This window comes from Periophthalmus magnuspinnatus, chromosome 5, assembly GCF_009829125.3.
Source record: "Periophthalmus magnuspinnatus isolate fPerMag1 chromosome 5, fPerMag1.2.pri, whole genome shotgun sequence".
Taxonomy (NCBI): domain Eukaryota; kingdom Metazoa; phylum Chordata; class Actinopteri; order Gobiiformes; family Gobiidae; genus Periophthalmus; species Periophthalmus magnuspinnatus.
The window spans coordinates 32,129,256-32,148,077 of NC_047130.1; the positions used below are offsets into that span (position 1 = coordinate 32,129,256).

The 18,822-nt window shown below is 39.1% G+C and overlaps 1 protein-coding gene across 1 annotated transcript; it reads right to left on the minus strand.

The window, feature by feature from the left end:
• Positions 1-2,548: 2,548 nt before the first annotated feature.
• LOC117371670 (leucine-rich repeat-containing protein 38-like) lies at positions 2,549-15,944 on the minus strand. Its single transcript, XM_033967367.2, has 2 exons — positions 14,530-15,944; positions 2,549-4,101 (listed from the first exon to the last, which is right to left on the minus strand). The coding sequence occupies exons 1-2, from the start codon at positions 15,155-15,157 to the stop codon at positions 3,854-3,856; spliced, it is 876 nt and encodes a 291-aa protein (XP_033823258.1). The 5' UTR covers positions 15,158-15,944; the 3' UTR covers positions 2,549-3,853.
• Positions 15,945-18,822: the final 2,878 nt, after the last annotated feature.

Here is an 18,822-nt window from a genome sequence, read left to right on the forward strand (position 1 = left end):
TCCTCACCACAGCGTAATCCCGCTGTAAAGCACAGTCCATTATTCATGCAGAGCTTCCTCTCTGTGGGTTAGCTTACCTCTCGTCGTGTCCCGCAAGCTTCCTGTGTTTGTAGGTCAGTAGCAGGATTGAAACCAGACACTCACCGCAAATAAATAAATTTTTCTTTTCCAAAACAACAACATACCTCTAACCAGCTTTATTGTCTTTTCTCGACATAGACTTAAATGTGTTTTTTTTTTTTGGCTTATCAGGTTTTTATTGGAAAAATAATAATAATAATAATAAAAATCCTTGTAATGTTAATTTGTTTTGCAGGAGGTGCAATTTATTTAGCACAATTAATGTTTTGTACAGACCAGAAGTAGAAGTTGATGAATTTTAAGATTTTCACTCAGTCCCTGGACAGAGGCAAAGTGACAGCAGGTTCACCGTGTGCAAGTTCTGAAAATAGCGGCTGAGCATGTGGCATTTAAAATACAGTCAAAAAGAGCAACTACCAAGCACCAGCAGAGAGAACTATGATGCAATCAGAAAAGCTAATCGTTTCATAATATTACATTTGGCTCATTTATTTGAGCACACAGCTGACAGAAAGTGCAGTCACGATTTGAGGGCCACGATTTCCAGAAGCATCCCAGCGGCCAAGAGCCTGGCCCTCTGGCTGTGTCGCCATGACAACCACATGAGGTAAATGGAAGCAGCAGAATCCCCATCACGACCACCATTCCTCGTCACAGCCCTTTTTTTCAGCTGTACGGATTATAACATGTCTGAGCCAGAGTCACATGCTCTGTCCACAATTGTCTGTGTTTGAAATGCTAAATTCCTCTATAAGAGCCTCTCTGTTCATTTGCTTTGACGCATGTGAGCAGCATTATTCCGCTTTCATCCCAGCCAATGTGCAGTGCCCTGGGGGTTAGGGTTGTTCTCATTCGCAGATCCTTTGTCTCCAGTTTACTTCAGGAAACCAACCTAGCAAGCAGAAATACAATGTAGACTCACACAAACACAATACTTCTACTCTAAAGATTAAATTTATCCAATGAATTTCTCTTAGATATTTTTCATTAGTCTTCTCCTTCCAGAGAGGGAAAGTGTGTCTGGGAGCAGGCTGTTTAGTTGGCTGTGCAAGCAAATGTCTCTAATTTCTCAAACACTGATTCCCAAAATAGTGCCTGAATTTGCATACCTGCAGCGTGGCAGCAGTAGTGTGAAATAACACACTGTGTACTGTTTACAGATGTGTGAGTGCCGATGCTGAGGCAGAGCCACTCAAGGAATAAGGGAGTCGACTCATGCTGCCCATGACTACACAATAAAAATCATTATTAGCATCTTTCTGAGCGCTGACTACCATCTGTGTGAGTTGGCACATTGCAAACAGACATTTTGGATGACATAACAAAATAAAGAAAAAACGCTTTTATTTTTCTACCAGATAAACAGGGACATATGGACTGAAATTGAGTTGCCTTGATGCCCTGCCACATTGGATTTCTTCATATTTATTTTAAAGTTATAGGATGAGTCCTTTGTTCTTTTTGTCTCCAGTAACCTAACAGTTTCATTATCCTCTCATCATTTTACTTTCTGGCTGTTGGTCTGAAGTTACTTTTGAGCTTGTTACTGACTTTTAGTATTATTGATTACCTTTCACACAGAATCAGATTTCTTCAACAGTATTAACATTTCCATGACATTTTCCCTTGATACTCCATCTCAGTCATTCACTGCGTGAGTCATTATAGCAGGCAACTATCTATACTGTATTTATTATCCTACAAAGTTTACATTTGTATGACATTTGAAAGTCACATGACAGGTTCATTATTACATGGAAATGTGCATGTAGAGTGTCCTTTCACTATTACTGATGGCAATACTAATGAGGAACACAAACCACTGTGGCTTCAGCAGTCTGTTAGCGTGTACAATATTTGTTTTTTCTTTTCACATCTGCACTGAGAGAAGAAATTGTTCACAGCTCAGATCTCGTTTTTTATCCATTGTTGGTTGCCATTTACATTTCTGTCTGTGACATCCTTTCTGCTCCATATCTTCTATTTGCTGAATTATTCATACTTTACAAAGATGTGAAGACCCACTCCATTCGACAGCCGTAGGATGTGGGTAAAAACACAAGTTCAGAGCTTCTGTGTTTGAAATCAAAATTCTGCAAGAGAGACTTCACACAAAGAGCACTGTTTTGGCACTGTCTGTGCTGCAGGATGTTGGCATTCAAGAACATTTTTGGGTCTTATACCAGGATCATTAGAGCAAATACATGTCACATTAATGTGATGTCATCAACCTGCGTCTTAGGGTTTAAGTTATGATAGGGTTTTTGACTAATTCAGTCTTCAAATGTTGTGCTGCAAGGTGGCCTGTGGATTAAGACAAAGCTCAAATGCAAGATAACTTGCTTGGCTCTGTGTTGTAAGATCATTTTTGAACATTAGCATTGTTTTCTCTAAAACAACACATTTTTAACACAGAAACAAAAAACTAACAAAATCACAATATAGTAAAGGCACCAGAAGCTGCATGTGAGTAGATGGTATTTATTTCTTGTAGTTATCCTGTTTGGATAGCATAAATAAATGTACAAATTACCACCAGTGACCAAGCCCATTTTACTGCCTCTGCTGCTCTGTAAATATTCTGAGGTTATCCAAAGCCACGTTGAATCAGCTACATTGGTTATGAAATGTAAAATAAATCTTTGGAGTTCAACTGAGTACAGTTTGAAGACCAGCATTTGGTTATAATGCAGTCCCACTGTGAGGATCAGTCACAACAGCGTCTTATCAAGCCCCTCTCTTTGGCAAACAGTTCACATGGAGGAGCTCACCCGAGTTACATGAATCATTTAAAGTGCATTATTTGACACAGTAGTTACATATAAACTATATTTCCACCATTTTAAGATTATATTGCTGACAATATGTATATTCTTTTCTAAACAGTTCAGTGAATCAAACAATCTGCAGTCATTCTAATATAGTATATGCTGATTGTACAAGAGTTTGTACACAATGAGTTATGTAAGTTTAATGCATACTGAAAACAGCAGCTGGCTAAACTACAGTACACAGTTACTGTAGTCAACTGTTATTTAGTAGAGAGGAGAGAAGGAACACATTTCTACCAGGCTGGTATGGCACAGGTTGGTTTAGAACAAGATAGATGAATTGCTAAAAGGGCCTTGAATCCTGCCTGGTTTGTTGGCTCTGTGGATGGGAAATGTAAAACCAATGTTTCAGTGACTTTGTGTCACATGGTATCTGCCCAGGCCCATTGAAAACACAAACAATCTAAAACTGTTCCTTACCAAATCTGTTGGAAATGTGCTTTTTGAACTTCTATAGTGCTTGTTATCCACTGACCACCAATATGTCGATACTCAAAAGAGACATGGCAGGATACGTCCATATTTCGGCAGTTGATTGCAGAGGTAATTTCTCGCCTTACAAAGCAGCACTAATTTTGGTGTCTGAGACTCCCGTTGTGGAATTTCTAAGACTACAACACATTTGCCCCTTGGACTAAACTAATTTTACTGTCCCTATAGCACTGGCAGTCCCATTACATTAATCTAGACCTATTTATTACAGAGAGCCACAACCCAAGACCCCTGGCCATAAATGAGAGTGAAGTGTACAATATGAGTTGCCAACGGAGCGTGGTCTGCCTAACTTTAATAACAGCTATAAGTCATCCCCTACTCTCCCGTTGACCATATTTTGGCCATCACAACATAACCATTCTAGTGTAAATCGTAGCAGGGAACAGTCTGCTCAGATCAGTGACTGCTGCAGCTTTAAAGTATTAAAAAGAGTTCTGCAGAATATCTCACTCCTCACTTTCCTCCTCATCACTCTTGGTTCCTTTACTCCAGCGCTGGAAGCAGTGAACAGTAGAAGCCAGGAAGAAGCTGGTCATGATGGCCACCACGGAGACGGAGATGCCGGAGAAGATGATGATGAGCAGGTCTGTGAGAGTCAGAGTGGCCTGACACTCTCGGAAACTGTCTTTTGAGAGCTGTGTGAGGGACACGCGCCGCCCGTCCATAGGCAAGGAGCACTCCATACCTTCAACCCCTGCAAAAAACAAAAAGCTGAGGTTACATACAAGGCATTGCATTTTTATCAACAACCTAAACGTCTCATAAATTGATTGAGGGTTGTCTTGAAGATCAAAATTGGTTTGAGGAAAAAAATGTGTCTCAACAGACCATAAGGTATATAATTATAAAACATTTTATAGATCGCAAACCTGTTAAAAAGATCCATGTGGATAACCAGCAGACATTTGGGATGAGAGTTGATTGGCTGTCTTTTGGTGTTCCAACCTTCACTTTTCTGTCTGAAAAATCTGTTCTAAAACTCTGCTAGTGGCTAACACAACTGGTTTATGAGAGCCCTTCTCCTTTCATGTTTTCAAAGTCAGACTCTCCAGCTATAATTTGTTACCACTTTAACAACAAGCTTTTCAATAAAGTAGTGTAGTGTTTCTCAAACGGAGGTACATGTAACGGTACAAGGGGCCATCTGCAGTTTTAGTATTTGTTTTATTTATAGACACACATGGGAAAATCACCACCTGGATTTAACTAAGCAAACAAGTTGGAGTTGCTGCAGTTGGTCAGGTTTAGGTTCAGCAACAGTCTGTGCTCAAAGAATGAGGTCAGCTGACACCTGAATATACTGAATGACCCTGATGACACGGCCATATTCCAAGATGACAATGCCAGGATTCATCAGAGTGGTTCAGGAGCATGAGACATCATTTTCATACATGGATTGTCCACCACAGAGTCCAGACCTTTTCATTGCGAATCTTTGGGATGTGCTGGAGAAGGCTTTGTGCAGTGGTCAGACTCAACCATCATCAATGCAAGACCTTGGTGAAACATTAATGCAACACTGGATGGAAATAAATCTTGTGACATTGCAGAAGCGAATGTGTGACGTAATCAAAGCTAAAGATGGTCCAACCAAATATTAGAATATGTGACCTTTTTTTTTATGGCAACTTTTTTTTTGGCAGCCATTTTCTTAGGTGGTAATTTGTGTGAAAATTTGGAGAAAACACTGAACTAAACTCTAATTTTGTCTGTGATAAATGTGATAACATAATATTTATTTTTTATACATATATTTCAGAGTCATCTGACATTTCAAGAGTATACTCAATCACTCTCCTGCAGCCAATGCAACTGTTTAAATTACAAACCAAATCTCAACCTCAAATTCACTCAGGTAATCTTTTTTTTTTTTCTTCCAACAGTGGAGGCTGATTTAATAACTGCAAGGTCGATCATAAGTCTTCATAGTTGAAATTGCATTGTGTACACAGAGCACCGCCCACAGACTGCTGCTGCTCACAGTGAAGCAGAGGAGGGTCGCACACACACACAAGCTCTGACAGAAAGACACAATTCCTACTAAGTCAGCGAATAAAATGCACATTAAAATTAAACTGTCAGAAAAATAACATTGGCTGAAAAGTGGCTGTGTTTTGCCTTTTAAAGAGTAGCCATGTGTCAGTGAAGTGTGGTAGCTGTGACAGGGGCACCTTGACCGGACTCATCTCCGATTGAGAGCATCATAAATCTGCTCTGCCCACTTTGTCTTTGACTCCTTACAGACACTGGCTTTATTGTTTCTATGGAAAAAGACAGTGTCGTAGGTTTATTGGATTTCAAGGGCACAAGACTTTTAGTGACTCATGAACAAAAGTATGATCAGTGGCAGATCCGGTGTACAGTAGTTTTTAAAGTCAAAAGTGCATCTTCACAGTTAACAAAGTCAAGTCCTATGAGGCTTTTATTTTATCAATGAGCAAATAGACATTACTCAAGTGATGTGCTTAGTTGAACACAGGAATTTTCAGTCAATAGGTTTACATTCACAGTAAACTATAACCAATACTAAACTAAACCAACTTCAACCAACTACAACCTGTCTGACCACTCTAACACTCTGTGTTACTTGGAGCACAAATAAAGACATTGAAGCTCTGGTAGTTTTAACTTTAACCAAGCGGAACCAAAACAATGGAGAAACATGTGCTCAATGGAGAGATTGTAGTTTCTCACTGCTACTGATCTAAAATGATTGAGTACACGTCCAAACACATGTCTAATATTTTCCTGGATCTTTCTTACCCTGTACACTTGAATACCTCTCCTCATCTATGGCCTATTATAAATTGCAATGTGCTGTTATATGCAGAAGGCATCCAAGTACGTACAGACTTCACATGTTATTGGGACCTCAATCATTTCCTGGATTTACAAGCATTTTGAGAAAAAATCTAGTTTTCCTGGTGTGCATTTAAACATCCTAAGTATAGATTCTGTTATCAATGGAATTATTGCACTCCCGAAAGATTTAAGGTGTTGCTTTTATTGTTTTGAGTTGGAGTATGGTCTGCAATACACAATGATTCTTAACAGTATGCTATACATTATTTTTAAGCTTAATACTAGTATTAATAATTTTAATACTCATTGAATATTTGCTTTTAAACTACACATCTAATACTAATTGAATATTTGCTTTTAAACTACTCATCTACAGTGAGACAGGCATGAATGACATTTAAACATCAAACTCCATTGATTCAGAGTACCTAGGCTTACAGTGAGAAAAGGTGGGCACTGGGGTAAGATGAAACCTTGTAATGTGGGTGGTATTTTCACTGAAAATGCAAATGCACTTAAACACATCAAAGTACTGTATGGGTCTCCACAATACTAACTGTAGTACCTGTCTTTACTTTACCTTTGGCTAGTGCTAAATGTGTAAATTACCTGGGCCTTTCACAAGCAGGTGTAAGAAAGCTTGAAACCATGTTAAGTGATAGTGGCAAAGATCTGTAAATTAGTGATGGGATGGAAATAGTTTTCATTTGACTCTCTGGGCTATTCATTAACTCAGTAACCAAACTCTGAGCTTAATAAAGTTGGGTAATACGAATCCCAAATCCACAAACTCTCACATTCCTCTTAACATTTGGACAGCTGCAGATACGGTATCACCCAGACCGCAGCACAGGGTCCAGTCTCAACCACAGCCTGGGTAACATAAGGCCAACGTCATTTACTATAATTTAATGTACTGTGTCAGTTAGTTCTTTCAGAGGCCTCATCCTCAAATACACAAAACACTGTACATTTTTCAAAAACAAAATAGTATAGTACACTATACTATACTATAGTATAGTAATAGCTAGTATGCATGTCAAGAGTCGTCATGTTTGGTTTGGTTCATTTGGTTTATAAAAGAAACAAAATAGATGGATCAAATCAAGAAAAGTGACTTGGGTACATCATCAGAAAAGATTGACTAAAATATTAGCACTGATTTGCATAAATAATCAATACCACACATGCTCTCCATGAGAGCAGAGAAAGATACATCTCCTTTTGTGTCTTTGCTCAACAAGATCAAAGCAAAGTCAAAACTGAATACATTTGGAAATCCAATATATTGTATTTCCTGTCATGTTTGTTTTTGTTGAAGATAAATAGTTCATATTTACCGGGTATATTCAAAGAACACTTAATACAGAATATCCCTCTTTGAGGTTGTGGCTTTTCGACAGACCTCTGCTCCTGCCTGAGGTTTGATAAAACAGTCTGTGTAAATGAGATGGTCCAGGTTAACACATGGCCCCTGCATAGAGTTTATCTTGATCAAACACAGCGGCTATAATAATGTGCACACCTCTAAAAGTGACACGCCAAATCTATGGTGATGTAGGGGACTTAATAACTTTGGAGAATCACTATAGGTACACCCATTGATTCATCTAGGGATATTTAAAATGTACAAAAAATCACATACATATGCTGGTATTCATGTGTACACGCATTAACATAAAACACTGTTTGAGAATTGGAAAGAAAATGGTTATTAAATTGATTGTTCTCTCATCAGTTTCATAATATAGACATAACAGAAAATGCATGTACGATTTTAATATGTGTAGTACAATAATGCTACTCATTTACATATTCCTAATAAAGAACAAGTACCGGTTGAATGATTTGCATATGAAGCAATACATCAGAGCACATTTTAATTGAGCATTTTATTGTTTTCTCTCTGTCTTGAACATAAACACTGAGCAAATCTGAGCTCACCAGAGAGCACACGTTTTTGAAACAGTAAATTAAAAATGTATTGAAAAATTATACAATGCTTAACCTGCCAGTCATTCAAGCACCTTTTAAGTAAGGATAAGTATTTCCTCTGAATGGGATGAGTCTATATAAGTGCACTATAAATGTAGACCTAACATTGTTTAAAGGACTCCTGGACAGTGTAATGATTGCTAATGTGTGTCTGGGGGAGAGTGCTGTAGTGAGGAGTAGGGCACAAATCATGTCCCTACGTCGGTACAGCTATGTTCGGATGCAGTGCGGACACTTGATGGATTACTTTTCGGATTACAGCCAGTGAAGGGAGAGGCTCAGCACTGTCTGCTGCTTTGATTGATCTAGCTTGTAGTGACAGACTGATATTGGAGCCTTGTATCTCCCCCTCCGTCAACACCTCACTGTCTGTCCACATTGATCCTTGCACCCGGAGAGGCCTAAGTAATATCTACACAATGTGCTCTCTGAGGACTTGAGTTAAAGTTCATGTCATGTTACTAAATCAAAGTGTAGGCCTTAACTTGTGAAATTATCGCAACAGCCAACTCTGCGAATAAACATTTTAAAACTATTTCTTGAAAATTGTCTGTGGTTCTGTGGTTAAAATGACTTTTTCTTAGGTTGCATTTGACTCTTTACATTGTATTCATTCAATCTCATGAATCTATCACGTATATTTTATTTTATATTCTACTTTTTATATTTTTGTCTCATCAAATCGGCTTAAGAGTCAGTGCTGTGTTGTGGCGGTCTGTGATTCCGAGGAGGTTTCAGAGGAGAGAGGTGAACGTGTGAATGGGCTGCACAGTGACGAGAGCACATGTGACGGGGGGAGGGGGGGTTGGTGAGTCATCGAGGGGGAATCCTCCTGCTCCCGCTCCATAACATCACACACAACATGGAGCCCAAACGCACCCACACAAAAGCCCATTGCTCAACATAAAATAAAAGCATTAAATGTATTCTGCTTTAATGATCGTAATGAATGACCCACTGTGCATTATGATCAAAGTGCTTTATGCAGCCACTCAAGCACTACAAATCTGTGCTACACAACAGAGAGGCAAGCCAAGTACTCTTCTGATGTGTGCTTCAAATTCCAATAAACCCTTTGACTAGACTTTAATGGGGCTATATTTATTTCATTTTAATTAAAATGTTTGCATTTTATATTGTAAACTTTCTTAAATTGCTTGGACCCTCCTACATTTGAACTGAAAACAGGGATGGCTGAGTCAATAGGATACTGGAACCAAGCGTTTTGAGGCTCTATAAAGATTCAAAAAATAAAAAAAGTCTCTTGCACATTGTTTTTCTTTCAACACCACTGATTTGTTTACAAAGTTGCCATGTATCGGCCCTTAGCCTTCATCACGTAATCTTTTTTTTTTTTTATTATTATTTACAAATTTGCCATGTTCCGGTTGGTAAATAAATTACTGGTGTGAGAAGTTTTTCTGTTGTAAAGGATACTCTATTCCCCACCTATGGCTCAAGTACCCCTAAGCTTTGTCTCACACACCAAGTACCCCCTAACTTGGGTACTAAGCTAATATATTTGTTTACAATAGTAATATAAATGACTAAAAACTCCTCTTAAAGATCTGAAGATTGACTTGAGGATCCCAGTACCCCTGGTAGTGAAGCACTGCTCTAGACAGTAGTGCCTGTGTAGTAGTAGTAGTGTTTTTGATCAGGGTACAACCTTGTGAAATGCTGGTATGAGAATATCCTGATACAAAAGTTTATTTTGGTACTTCTGTGCATAATCATCCTTAGATATACTTCACCCTCTCACATTAGCCATCCTCACAACAGCTCCATCCCACCTTTAACTAAAGATTAAATTAGGCCAAGATAAAAGAAGGTGTCAGCCCTGTGTTAATGGAGTGGATATTTTCTCATCCCAAGCCCGTGGCTAAGTAAAGATAGACAATAATGTCATGTCAGGCAGTGAGAGTATGTGGGCTATGCTACACGCATCAATGGCATCAGATTTGCTTACACACTAACAGGTCTCCAAGGGTCTGGAACGTGATAGGAAGCAAAACAAAAAATACTGACTTTGAACTTTGTAGTGAAACTGCTTGAGTCAGTGTTGATAACACAGTCACAACACACTGGTTTCTTATGGAGGGCAGACCTCTCCGGCCTGTAGGCAACTGTGGCTCCAATTACTCTGGCCAGTGTGCCACAGAGTGCTGTCAGTCTGAATTATACATAGCCTTTGTTCATCCTTAACCCAAGAGCACTGGAGACAGCCATGGCTCATGTTTACACTCATCCGCACAGTAAAACATGTATGAAGCTGATGGGTAGCTAAAATTGTGCACCTGGATAATTAAATGCTTCTACTTAAAGGTGCACTACATATATATATATATATATATATATATATATATATATATATATATATATATATATATATATATATATATATATATATATATATATATATATATATATATATATATATCCCCTCCGGTGGAGGGTGTGTAACTAGCTTATTTCCATTATTTATCCTTGTAGTATTGCCTTGCCTGGAATGCTCCATAGTATGGCATAAATGTTGCATTTATTCCATTGCAGATGTTTTTATTGCTAAATAAGAGAAACGATTTGACTATGAGCAGGCTTGTCTCTATACAGACTTAACCTGTAACTTGACCTAAGCTGATGGTGTCACAGGCTTTGTCTCCATGGACATACAGTAGATAAACATTGAATGTCATACTCCATAACATTCCAGACATTCAAAACTCTTTTGGTTACAACTTTCATAATTTGGAGATATATCAAAACAACAATATATCCAGATTATATTCAGTATCTACAAGTGAAAATATATCATGCAAATATGGTAGCTCAAGGAGAGTTTCCCTCTCTTGGTGCTGACCTGCAGTAATCAAAGTTATGCAAACAGCCAGTAGACTGTTTGGCGAACTTCAAATCACCAGGGAAATCAAGATGTGAAAAATGGAAAGGGAATTGGGTTTGGAGCGAGCTCTGCTGTGCAGTCTCTCACAGGACAGACAGCCATCCCAAGTAAACGTATTTGCATTTGAGATCTAAATATATTGGTTAAGCTGTATCTTGTTGAATTAAAACACATCCAAAAACTGGCCAATGACTACTGGAGAGTAAAATAATTTTTATCAAATCAGATGTTATAATAAGAAACAAAAAACAAGTACATTATTATTACATGACTTTATTATTACACAAATCATGAAATCTCAACCCCTAACTTTGCATAGATTTATTACTATGCATCTATATTCCTCCAAGAGCAGGTGTTTTTAATGCTCAAAAATACATTGAAAACATGTGTTCCAGAGTGAGTGAGCCACTCCAAAGACTAACTTGGCATAGTTGGGCCACCTGCTTGTCTTATTGAAATTGAATGCCATACTGAGGAACATTTTAGGCAAAGCAATTACATCTCCATGGAGACAGGCAGTCCCTCATCCATCCATCATAAGCAGCAGATCAATATCCTCTCATGTGTTGTTCTCTCTTTACACATTAACAAGCTACTAAAGAAGTAAACCAACAATCAATTTTCTTCCTTTCTGGTTCATGTTCTCAATCACATACGACAACACATGGAAAGCCTACCAGTTATGGAGATTACTACTGAAACAAGATTAGCTCACTAATGAGAGTCCATCTGTTATTGTGTAACTGTGTAAAATGCACCCGTACACAGAATAGGTCAATGCCTGAGATTTGGAGCTCTCTCATTATGTTAATGAGGTCTGGCACCATGGCAGACCCCTGTTTGAGACCACACGATGTGTGGGTTTACATAACACGCAGATAAACCGTCAAAAATACTACACTCAAATGTAAGGATGATATGATGAGAACTCAGATGAGAGCAGGGAATGGGGTTGTGCTATGAAGCGATTACAATGAGATACTAACACTAAGTATATCAATGTTGCACTCCAGTATAATGGCTCCTAAAACTGCAATTACTATATAAAGTATATGACAATAATAATATTATAATATCAGTCATTTCATTTACAGTTATTACTACAAAATATTTTGTAGCTGTGTTTGTTTCAATAATGGACCATGAATCTGGAATAAAGTTTCATTCAATTGAACAATGTGGTATACCAGCTTCGACACTGCCTCATTCGATGTATTTATGTATATTTACTATATTGTAGATATATACTGAAGAAATCAAGTACATGGAACAAGTATGTATGGAATTAAGTATATATTTATAGAATTATGTAAAAAAACCAAAAAAAAAAACAAAAACAAAACTCTAAATAGCCATCCTTTGCTTTGTTGACCATACTGCAAACCCTTGGCCTTCACTCAAAAGTCACCTGAAATGGTTTTTCACTACACAGGAGTACCTTGTCAGGGATAGTTAAGAATGTGCAAAGCAATGATCAGACAAAAATATGTTGAGAAATCTAAAATCTAAAATTTTTTTCACACTTTTTTGTTTACTACATGCCATATGTGTTTATTAATAGTTCTGATACCTTCCGTTGAAACCTGCAATGTAAATATCCATGAAAATAACAAAAACTATTGAAAAAAAAGTCTGTCCAAACTTTTGACTAGTAGTGTATGTATAAAAAGTCACTGCACCTGGAAATGCAATTCTCTCTAGGGTCCCATATCAGTCCTCGATTGGGCCATATGAACTAGGGGAATTACATTTGGTGATGTGTGGGGCCAGTTGGCAGCCGCAGCAGAAGCTTGGCTCGGTCTTTTGCTTCATCTTTGTTGTTGATGTGTGCCTGGCTAGCACAGCTAATGCAATTCATTACAAGTGGTGCATTTGACAATACTTAGAACACATGATTAATGCATTCAGAGCTCTTCGCTGGGGGGGAAATGAAACATTCTCACCAGTCTATCAAGTTCACCTCCTCCCCAGTCCAACAGTCCAATCTTGTGCTAATTTGGGCCAGTACACGCAGAAAAATGTGAAAGATATGAAAAGCATGGACTAAATGTTCAATTTCCAAAGGAAGCAAACTGGCATTTTGGAAGAGTTGTGTTAACCACATCACAAACAGAATAGAAAATCCAGTAAAACCAAAATTTATAGATTTTTAGGGAAAACATTTGAATTAATTTCTATGTCTGAAGCAAATACTAGCAGCTCTTAAAACTTTACAATCCCAAATAACCTTGACAAAATATGCATGACATACATGCTAGTTTTTATGATATCTGCTATAAAAACAGTTATAACCTCTTGGATGTGTTTGCCTAGAACCCACTCCTCTTGTACAATCACTAAATTAAACTCAAATAAGTGCCAAACAAGCCTTCACTGATCTGAACTTGATAACAGCATGAGGCTCTCCAGTGTTCGGCTGAATTGGCAGGTTTGTTTATTTTAGCCTCCTCAGCTCCACGTGTTGTTAGCCATGCTCGTGTCCTCTGTGTGCCTAAGGACACTTGTAGAAATCCATTGCACACTGCACATGGTTGACCTTCAGTAAAAGTAAAACACTTGGTTACTGCTAAAAAAAAATAATAATAACACGTAACCTCAAGTTAAAAGCTCATGATATCATCTTGAAGAGGCAAACATTTGAGTTATTTGCTGAGGTATTTGGTTGTCCACTATCATGATTAGAGCCTTGAAAGAGAAGCCACAAAACATAAATTGAAACTGCATCAGATAAGCAAACATTTGCAAATATATAATTTTAAAAATGTAACCAAAAAATAGCTTTTACAGCCGCAGCCGTGTCATAACTGAATATCAGCTGGTTGGTACCAATACCAATGTACTGTATAACAGTAATAATTTAGCCTCACATTGTAATATGTAAGTATATCAACTGCCCCTGTGTGACCTTATTTTACCATTTGGACCGAGTATATGTTCAATAACAAAGCAGCAGTGTGTGTGGATGACAGAAAATCCATAATGTTGCTCAATTACAAGGTGCACTGTGTATGCGTGTGTAGTGTATAAATGGAAGTACACCACATGAATCAATTACACACTATCTACATGAAGGTCAAGGTTTAGTTTGTATTGTCATGTCTGAAATAATGCTGTGAGATATAGTCAAGGTGATATCATTGATGACACAGTTGCATATTGACACAGTGACTCAAAATTATAAAACAATTCAAATTATTAAAAACAAATTGTTTTGAAACAAGTGCCATTGTCTCATGTTACTCTCAGCCTCACACATAATGTGTTGAGGGGGCGGAGGAAGAAAGCGACAGAATTAGCACAGAGGATTGAGGGAGGGGGTTCCCTCAGCTACAGGGCAACATAAATAAACCAGTGTGTTATGGTGATGGGCTGTGTTGTGGTCAGAGAAGGAGCACTCGAAAAGAAATTGTGAATACTCACCATTAGGAAGTTTATGGCTGTTTTCCATGAGCCAGGTGAACAGGTTTGCAAAGTTGCAGTTACAAACCCAAGGGTTGCCCTCTAGTCTAACCACTCTCAGGGAGGGCAGCTGGCTCAGTGCCCCCACCTTTAGGGTGGATAATGCATTACGCTCCAGTTCTAGTTCTCTCAAAGAGGTGAGGCCCGAGAAAGCATCCTCACTGACCATGCTCAGGTAAGGATTGTTGCCTAGACGGAGTTTGATCAAGCTACGGGAGTCCCCAAAGGTGCCTTTAGGGATCTCAGTCAAATTATTACTACCTAAGTCCAGGAAGACCAGCCTGGAGGATGTGCTTAAGGTCCCAGGCTCAATCTGGGACAGGGAGTTGTTCCGGAGGTCTAAATAGACCAAGTCACTGTACAGAACCAGAAAGTCCGAGGGGATGCGTGGGATCCAATTGTCAGCCAGTAAAAGACGGCGGACATCCAGCGGGATCTCCTCAGGAAGACGGGTGAGTCCACGGCCACTGCAGTCCACAGTGTGGGGGTCTGGGCACAAGCAGCTGGAGGGGCAGTTGTCTGCCCGCGACCAGAACACAGAGGACAGAGAGAGGAGGATCAGCCGCAGCCAGCGGACGCATGGCAACATGGTCAGGGGCACAAAGACTGGGGGAAGGGTGGGTTTAGGGCAAGGATCCACAGAATACTCAGGGTAAGTCGGGTAACACACAAGAGGGAAGGGTCAAAGGGCAAGAGGGAAGGGGGTGGAGGGGTGAAAGGGATCAATCCTGAGTGAGGAGCATTGTGATGCCACAACAGACCACAATGAGCTTGGGAGCGTAACAGTACAAAGTGTGTGTTTTAGGAGATCATGTAACAGGCTGAAGCAGACAGGGATACGGGAGGAAGCAGACCCTCAGAGAGAGGGAGGGAGAGACGTAAACACAGCCAGCAGACTGATGAGAGCCCGAGGCACACGCGAAGGACAGGGGAGAGGAGGGGGTCTGTCAGCCCCACACTATGCCACTGTTGACCCGACGCCACAGATCCGCAAAGACTATAAGGTCTCTGACACAAAAGGATAACCAGACATGTAGATCAGGCATGCCAAAGCAAGAATAACATGGCAGCATCCCTCCACTGAGTCCCAGTGTGCGTATGGATAAGCCAGGCGCTGTAAAATGACACACGAGAGAAGCCCACGCTACATCGCTCAAGTGTGCGGTAAGGTTATCCCCCCTGCTTATTCCCTGGCTGTCTCTCGATGGTGTGCAGCATGGTGAGAACAAAAAGCTCCGTCGTCCGGCCGTGTGTCAGGGCTGCGTTGTCGTGGAGAATGGATCCAGTCGTGCACAGAGCAGAGCAGAGCTGCACTCAGCCATGCCAATCTCTCCACTGCCTCCGAAGCTTCTACTGTGTGTCTCATGCCCTCTCCCCTCGCCTTATTTTCAGGGAGGCGGGTCTGAATCGTGCTGTCAACATGTGATGTCACTTCCTATAGTGTGGGAATAAATGACAAAAAGGAAAACGAACTATAAAAACAAGCACTGATGACATTAACTACTTCAGTAAAATAAGTTAAATATAATATTTGTGTTGTTATCTTTGAATCGATGTTTAATAAAAAAAAATATATATATAAAAAATTTAACAATGACCTTGTTGAGAATCTTCCCCACAAGGTACTGAATTGTTTCCATGTAGGTCACCTTATCTGACAAGAAAGGGAACTAAAAAGGAATAAGTATTTATAGATGCATGCATAGATGCATCTGTCATGTTATTTATGGTTAAATATACACAGGTGGACCCAGGAGCGTGAAAGCAAAGATGGCTGATTAATAGAAAACATGCATTAAGTGTCCCAAATGGGATTTGCTCCAACAGCTAAATGCAATTAGACCAAGGCTGTTGCATGGAGACAGCGAACAAGTCCAAGAGAGACAAGGTTAGACTTAGCATGAAATCTCTAATGAAGTCTGGAGCCTTGCCTCTGTGCCACACGAGCAGGACACTATAAATCACAGTGGAAGATCGTGATCATATTTGGAAAGTCATTTTAAACAGGACAACTGAGAAAGAGGCTTATCTTGTTGCATAAAGGGAAGGTTTCTAACTTGAGAAGGAGACACATTAAGTCAAAGCAAAGCACCATCATGTACTATGTCAGTAGGGCATCAGCAAACGGTGGCAGCTCTCTTGCCTCAAAACAAGGTCCTAAGTGTGTGACTGCCACTGTCGAAATGGCATGTCCTCTCCCAAAAACATACAAAATCACTTTTGGCCTGTACTGTGGTGAAATGACTGGACTGCAGATGACCTCACAGCAGGAGATGCATACTAAATGAGACGTCACATGTCCACTGCCCTGCTTCTGTCAGCTTGTTATTAGATGAGGTGCTGCTACGAAATAGACATAAAGACACTCAGAATGGAGATGGCTCACATTGAGATGCATCTAGAACAACAGGATGATGGAATGTCCACCACATGCCTCCCCGCCAAATGCATTTGTGTTTGCGTTTGCGTATGCTTGTGTTGGAACATCACACACTGCATTTTTTCAATAAATGTTTTATCTACATCTTGACCACATGTTTTATCTATTTATTTCTTTTTTTTTTTTGTTTTAAGAATCTAGATGGTGTAAACAAAATGCTTGCTTGAGTTTAATTGACATAAATGGAATTGAACCAAACAATTAGAAAGATTTTGTTCACACATCAATAAACTGCCATTTCTGATGGATTATATTACTCCTAACGTGGCCAGCATATAAGAGGCATACATCTAGTTTAACAGTTAACAAGATTTTGTGACAAATAAAGGTCATAATAAAATGTGTATATTACAGTATCTTCAGCTACAAAACATAAACTTGCTAATGTCAACATATGCATCTTCGACATAATTACTGGTGGCACAAAGTGAGAGAGAAAAAAGCACAAACAAGCTCCTGTTTATGAGATACAAGTTAATGAAGCAACAGTAATGCAATTCTGTGGCTGTAAGCTTTATAGGCTGTGTCTTACCAGGCCTGTGCAGGTAGGATCCATTTTGTTTCAGGCTTTTGCTTTGCACAAATGTGTTTATGGTGTCACAAAAGCATGCAATATAAATGGCTCCACATAGATTTTGTGCATTTTCAGCACAAGGAATTTGAAAGGAATTTGACTTAGAATATAGAATAGAAATAGAAATAGAACAGAGTGAACACATTGCAAAAAATTATGATAATGTATTAGTGTTTAGTGCTTTAAAAAAAAACATCATAGCAAAATACATTAGAAATGCCACTATTTGAGGTTGCATCCAACGTGGAACAGCATTTCTTATGTGAAAAGGGAGAGAGGGTGGGGGCAGTAATGGCGAAAGCTCTGTCCCCCAAGGTCCTGTACTATGATTTAACTCTGCGAGTGAGGGGGTTTGAGTCAGCTGATCGGTAGAGGTGGAAGGGGGTGGATTAGGTCAATGGGGTATGGAGGGGCCCTGTTAGTTTGAATTGTATTGCTGAGAGGCAGTTGTCAATGGTGGAGACAGTAGCAGGTGGATTTAGTGGACAGGTGTGCATCGTGGATGTAATTGTGGAATTTTAGTCCATGGTCGTGAATGATGAGCCCAAGAGAAAGCATGTAAATGATAAACAGTAGGGGGCTGAGAATCGAGCCTTGAGGGACTCCATGGGTAACTGGGATTGTGTGGGATTTACAGTTGGTGGGATGAGATATAATGAAAACCCTGAGCAAAGCCAGTCATGGCAATGGTGTGCTGCAGATTGTTGAGGAGGATGGAGTTATCAGTGATGTCAAAGCGGAGAGGTTGAGGAGTAGAAGAATCTGAGGCGAGAAGGCAGTCACTGGTGACTTTGATGAGGAGGATTCTGTGCTGTGGGGAATGCAAAGTGAGCAATGAGCCCTAATAAGTATAGTGATGGCAAATTAATTTAAATTTGCAATACAATTTTAATGATTTTTTTTAATTATATTGTTAATATTTGAGTTTATGTTTTAGTAAAGTTCAAGCGTAGATTTTGTGCAAATAACAGACCTCATTAGTATTCATAACCGACCAGTATCAGAGTTTACATATTACTTTGCAATGGATGGAAACAAAAATCTTTGACATCGCCCATCATCACCATCACACTCCTGCTGGCAACATTATATATATATATATATATATATATATATATATATATATATATATATATATATATATATATATATATATATATATATATATATATATATATATATATATATATATATATATATATATATATATATATATATATATATATATATATATATATAT

What these genes read in the sequence shown, in the direction of transcription:
- LOC117371670 (XM_033967367.2), bottom strand. Translation starts at nt 15,157, where the DNA reads ATGTTGCCATGCGTCCGCTGGCTGCGGCTGATCCTCCTCTCTCTGTCC. An exon ending in CAGCCATAAACTTCCTAATG is followed by an intron (nt 4,102 to 14,529) that starts GTGAGTATTCAC and finishes TGTTTTTTGCAG; the next exon opens with GGGTTGAAGGTATGGAGTGC.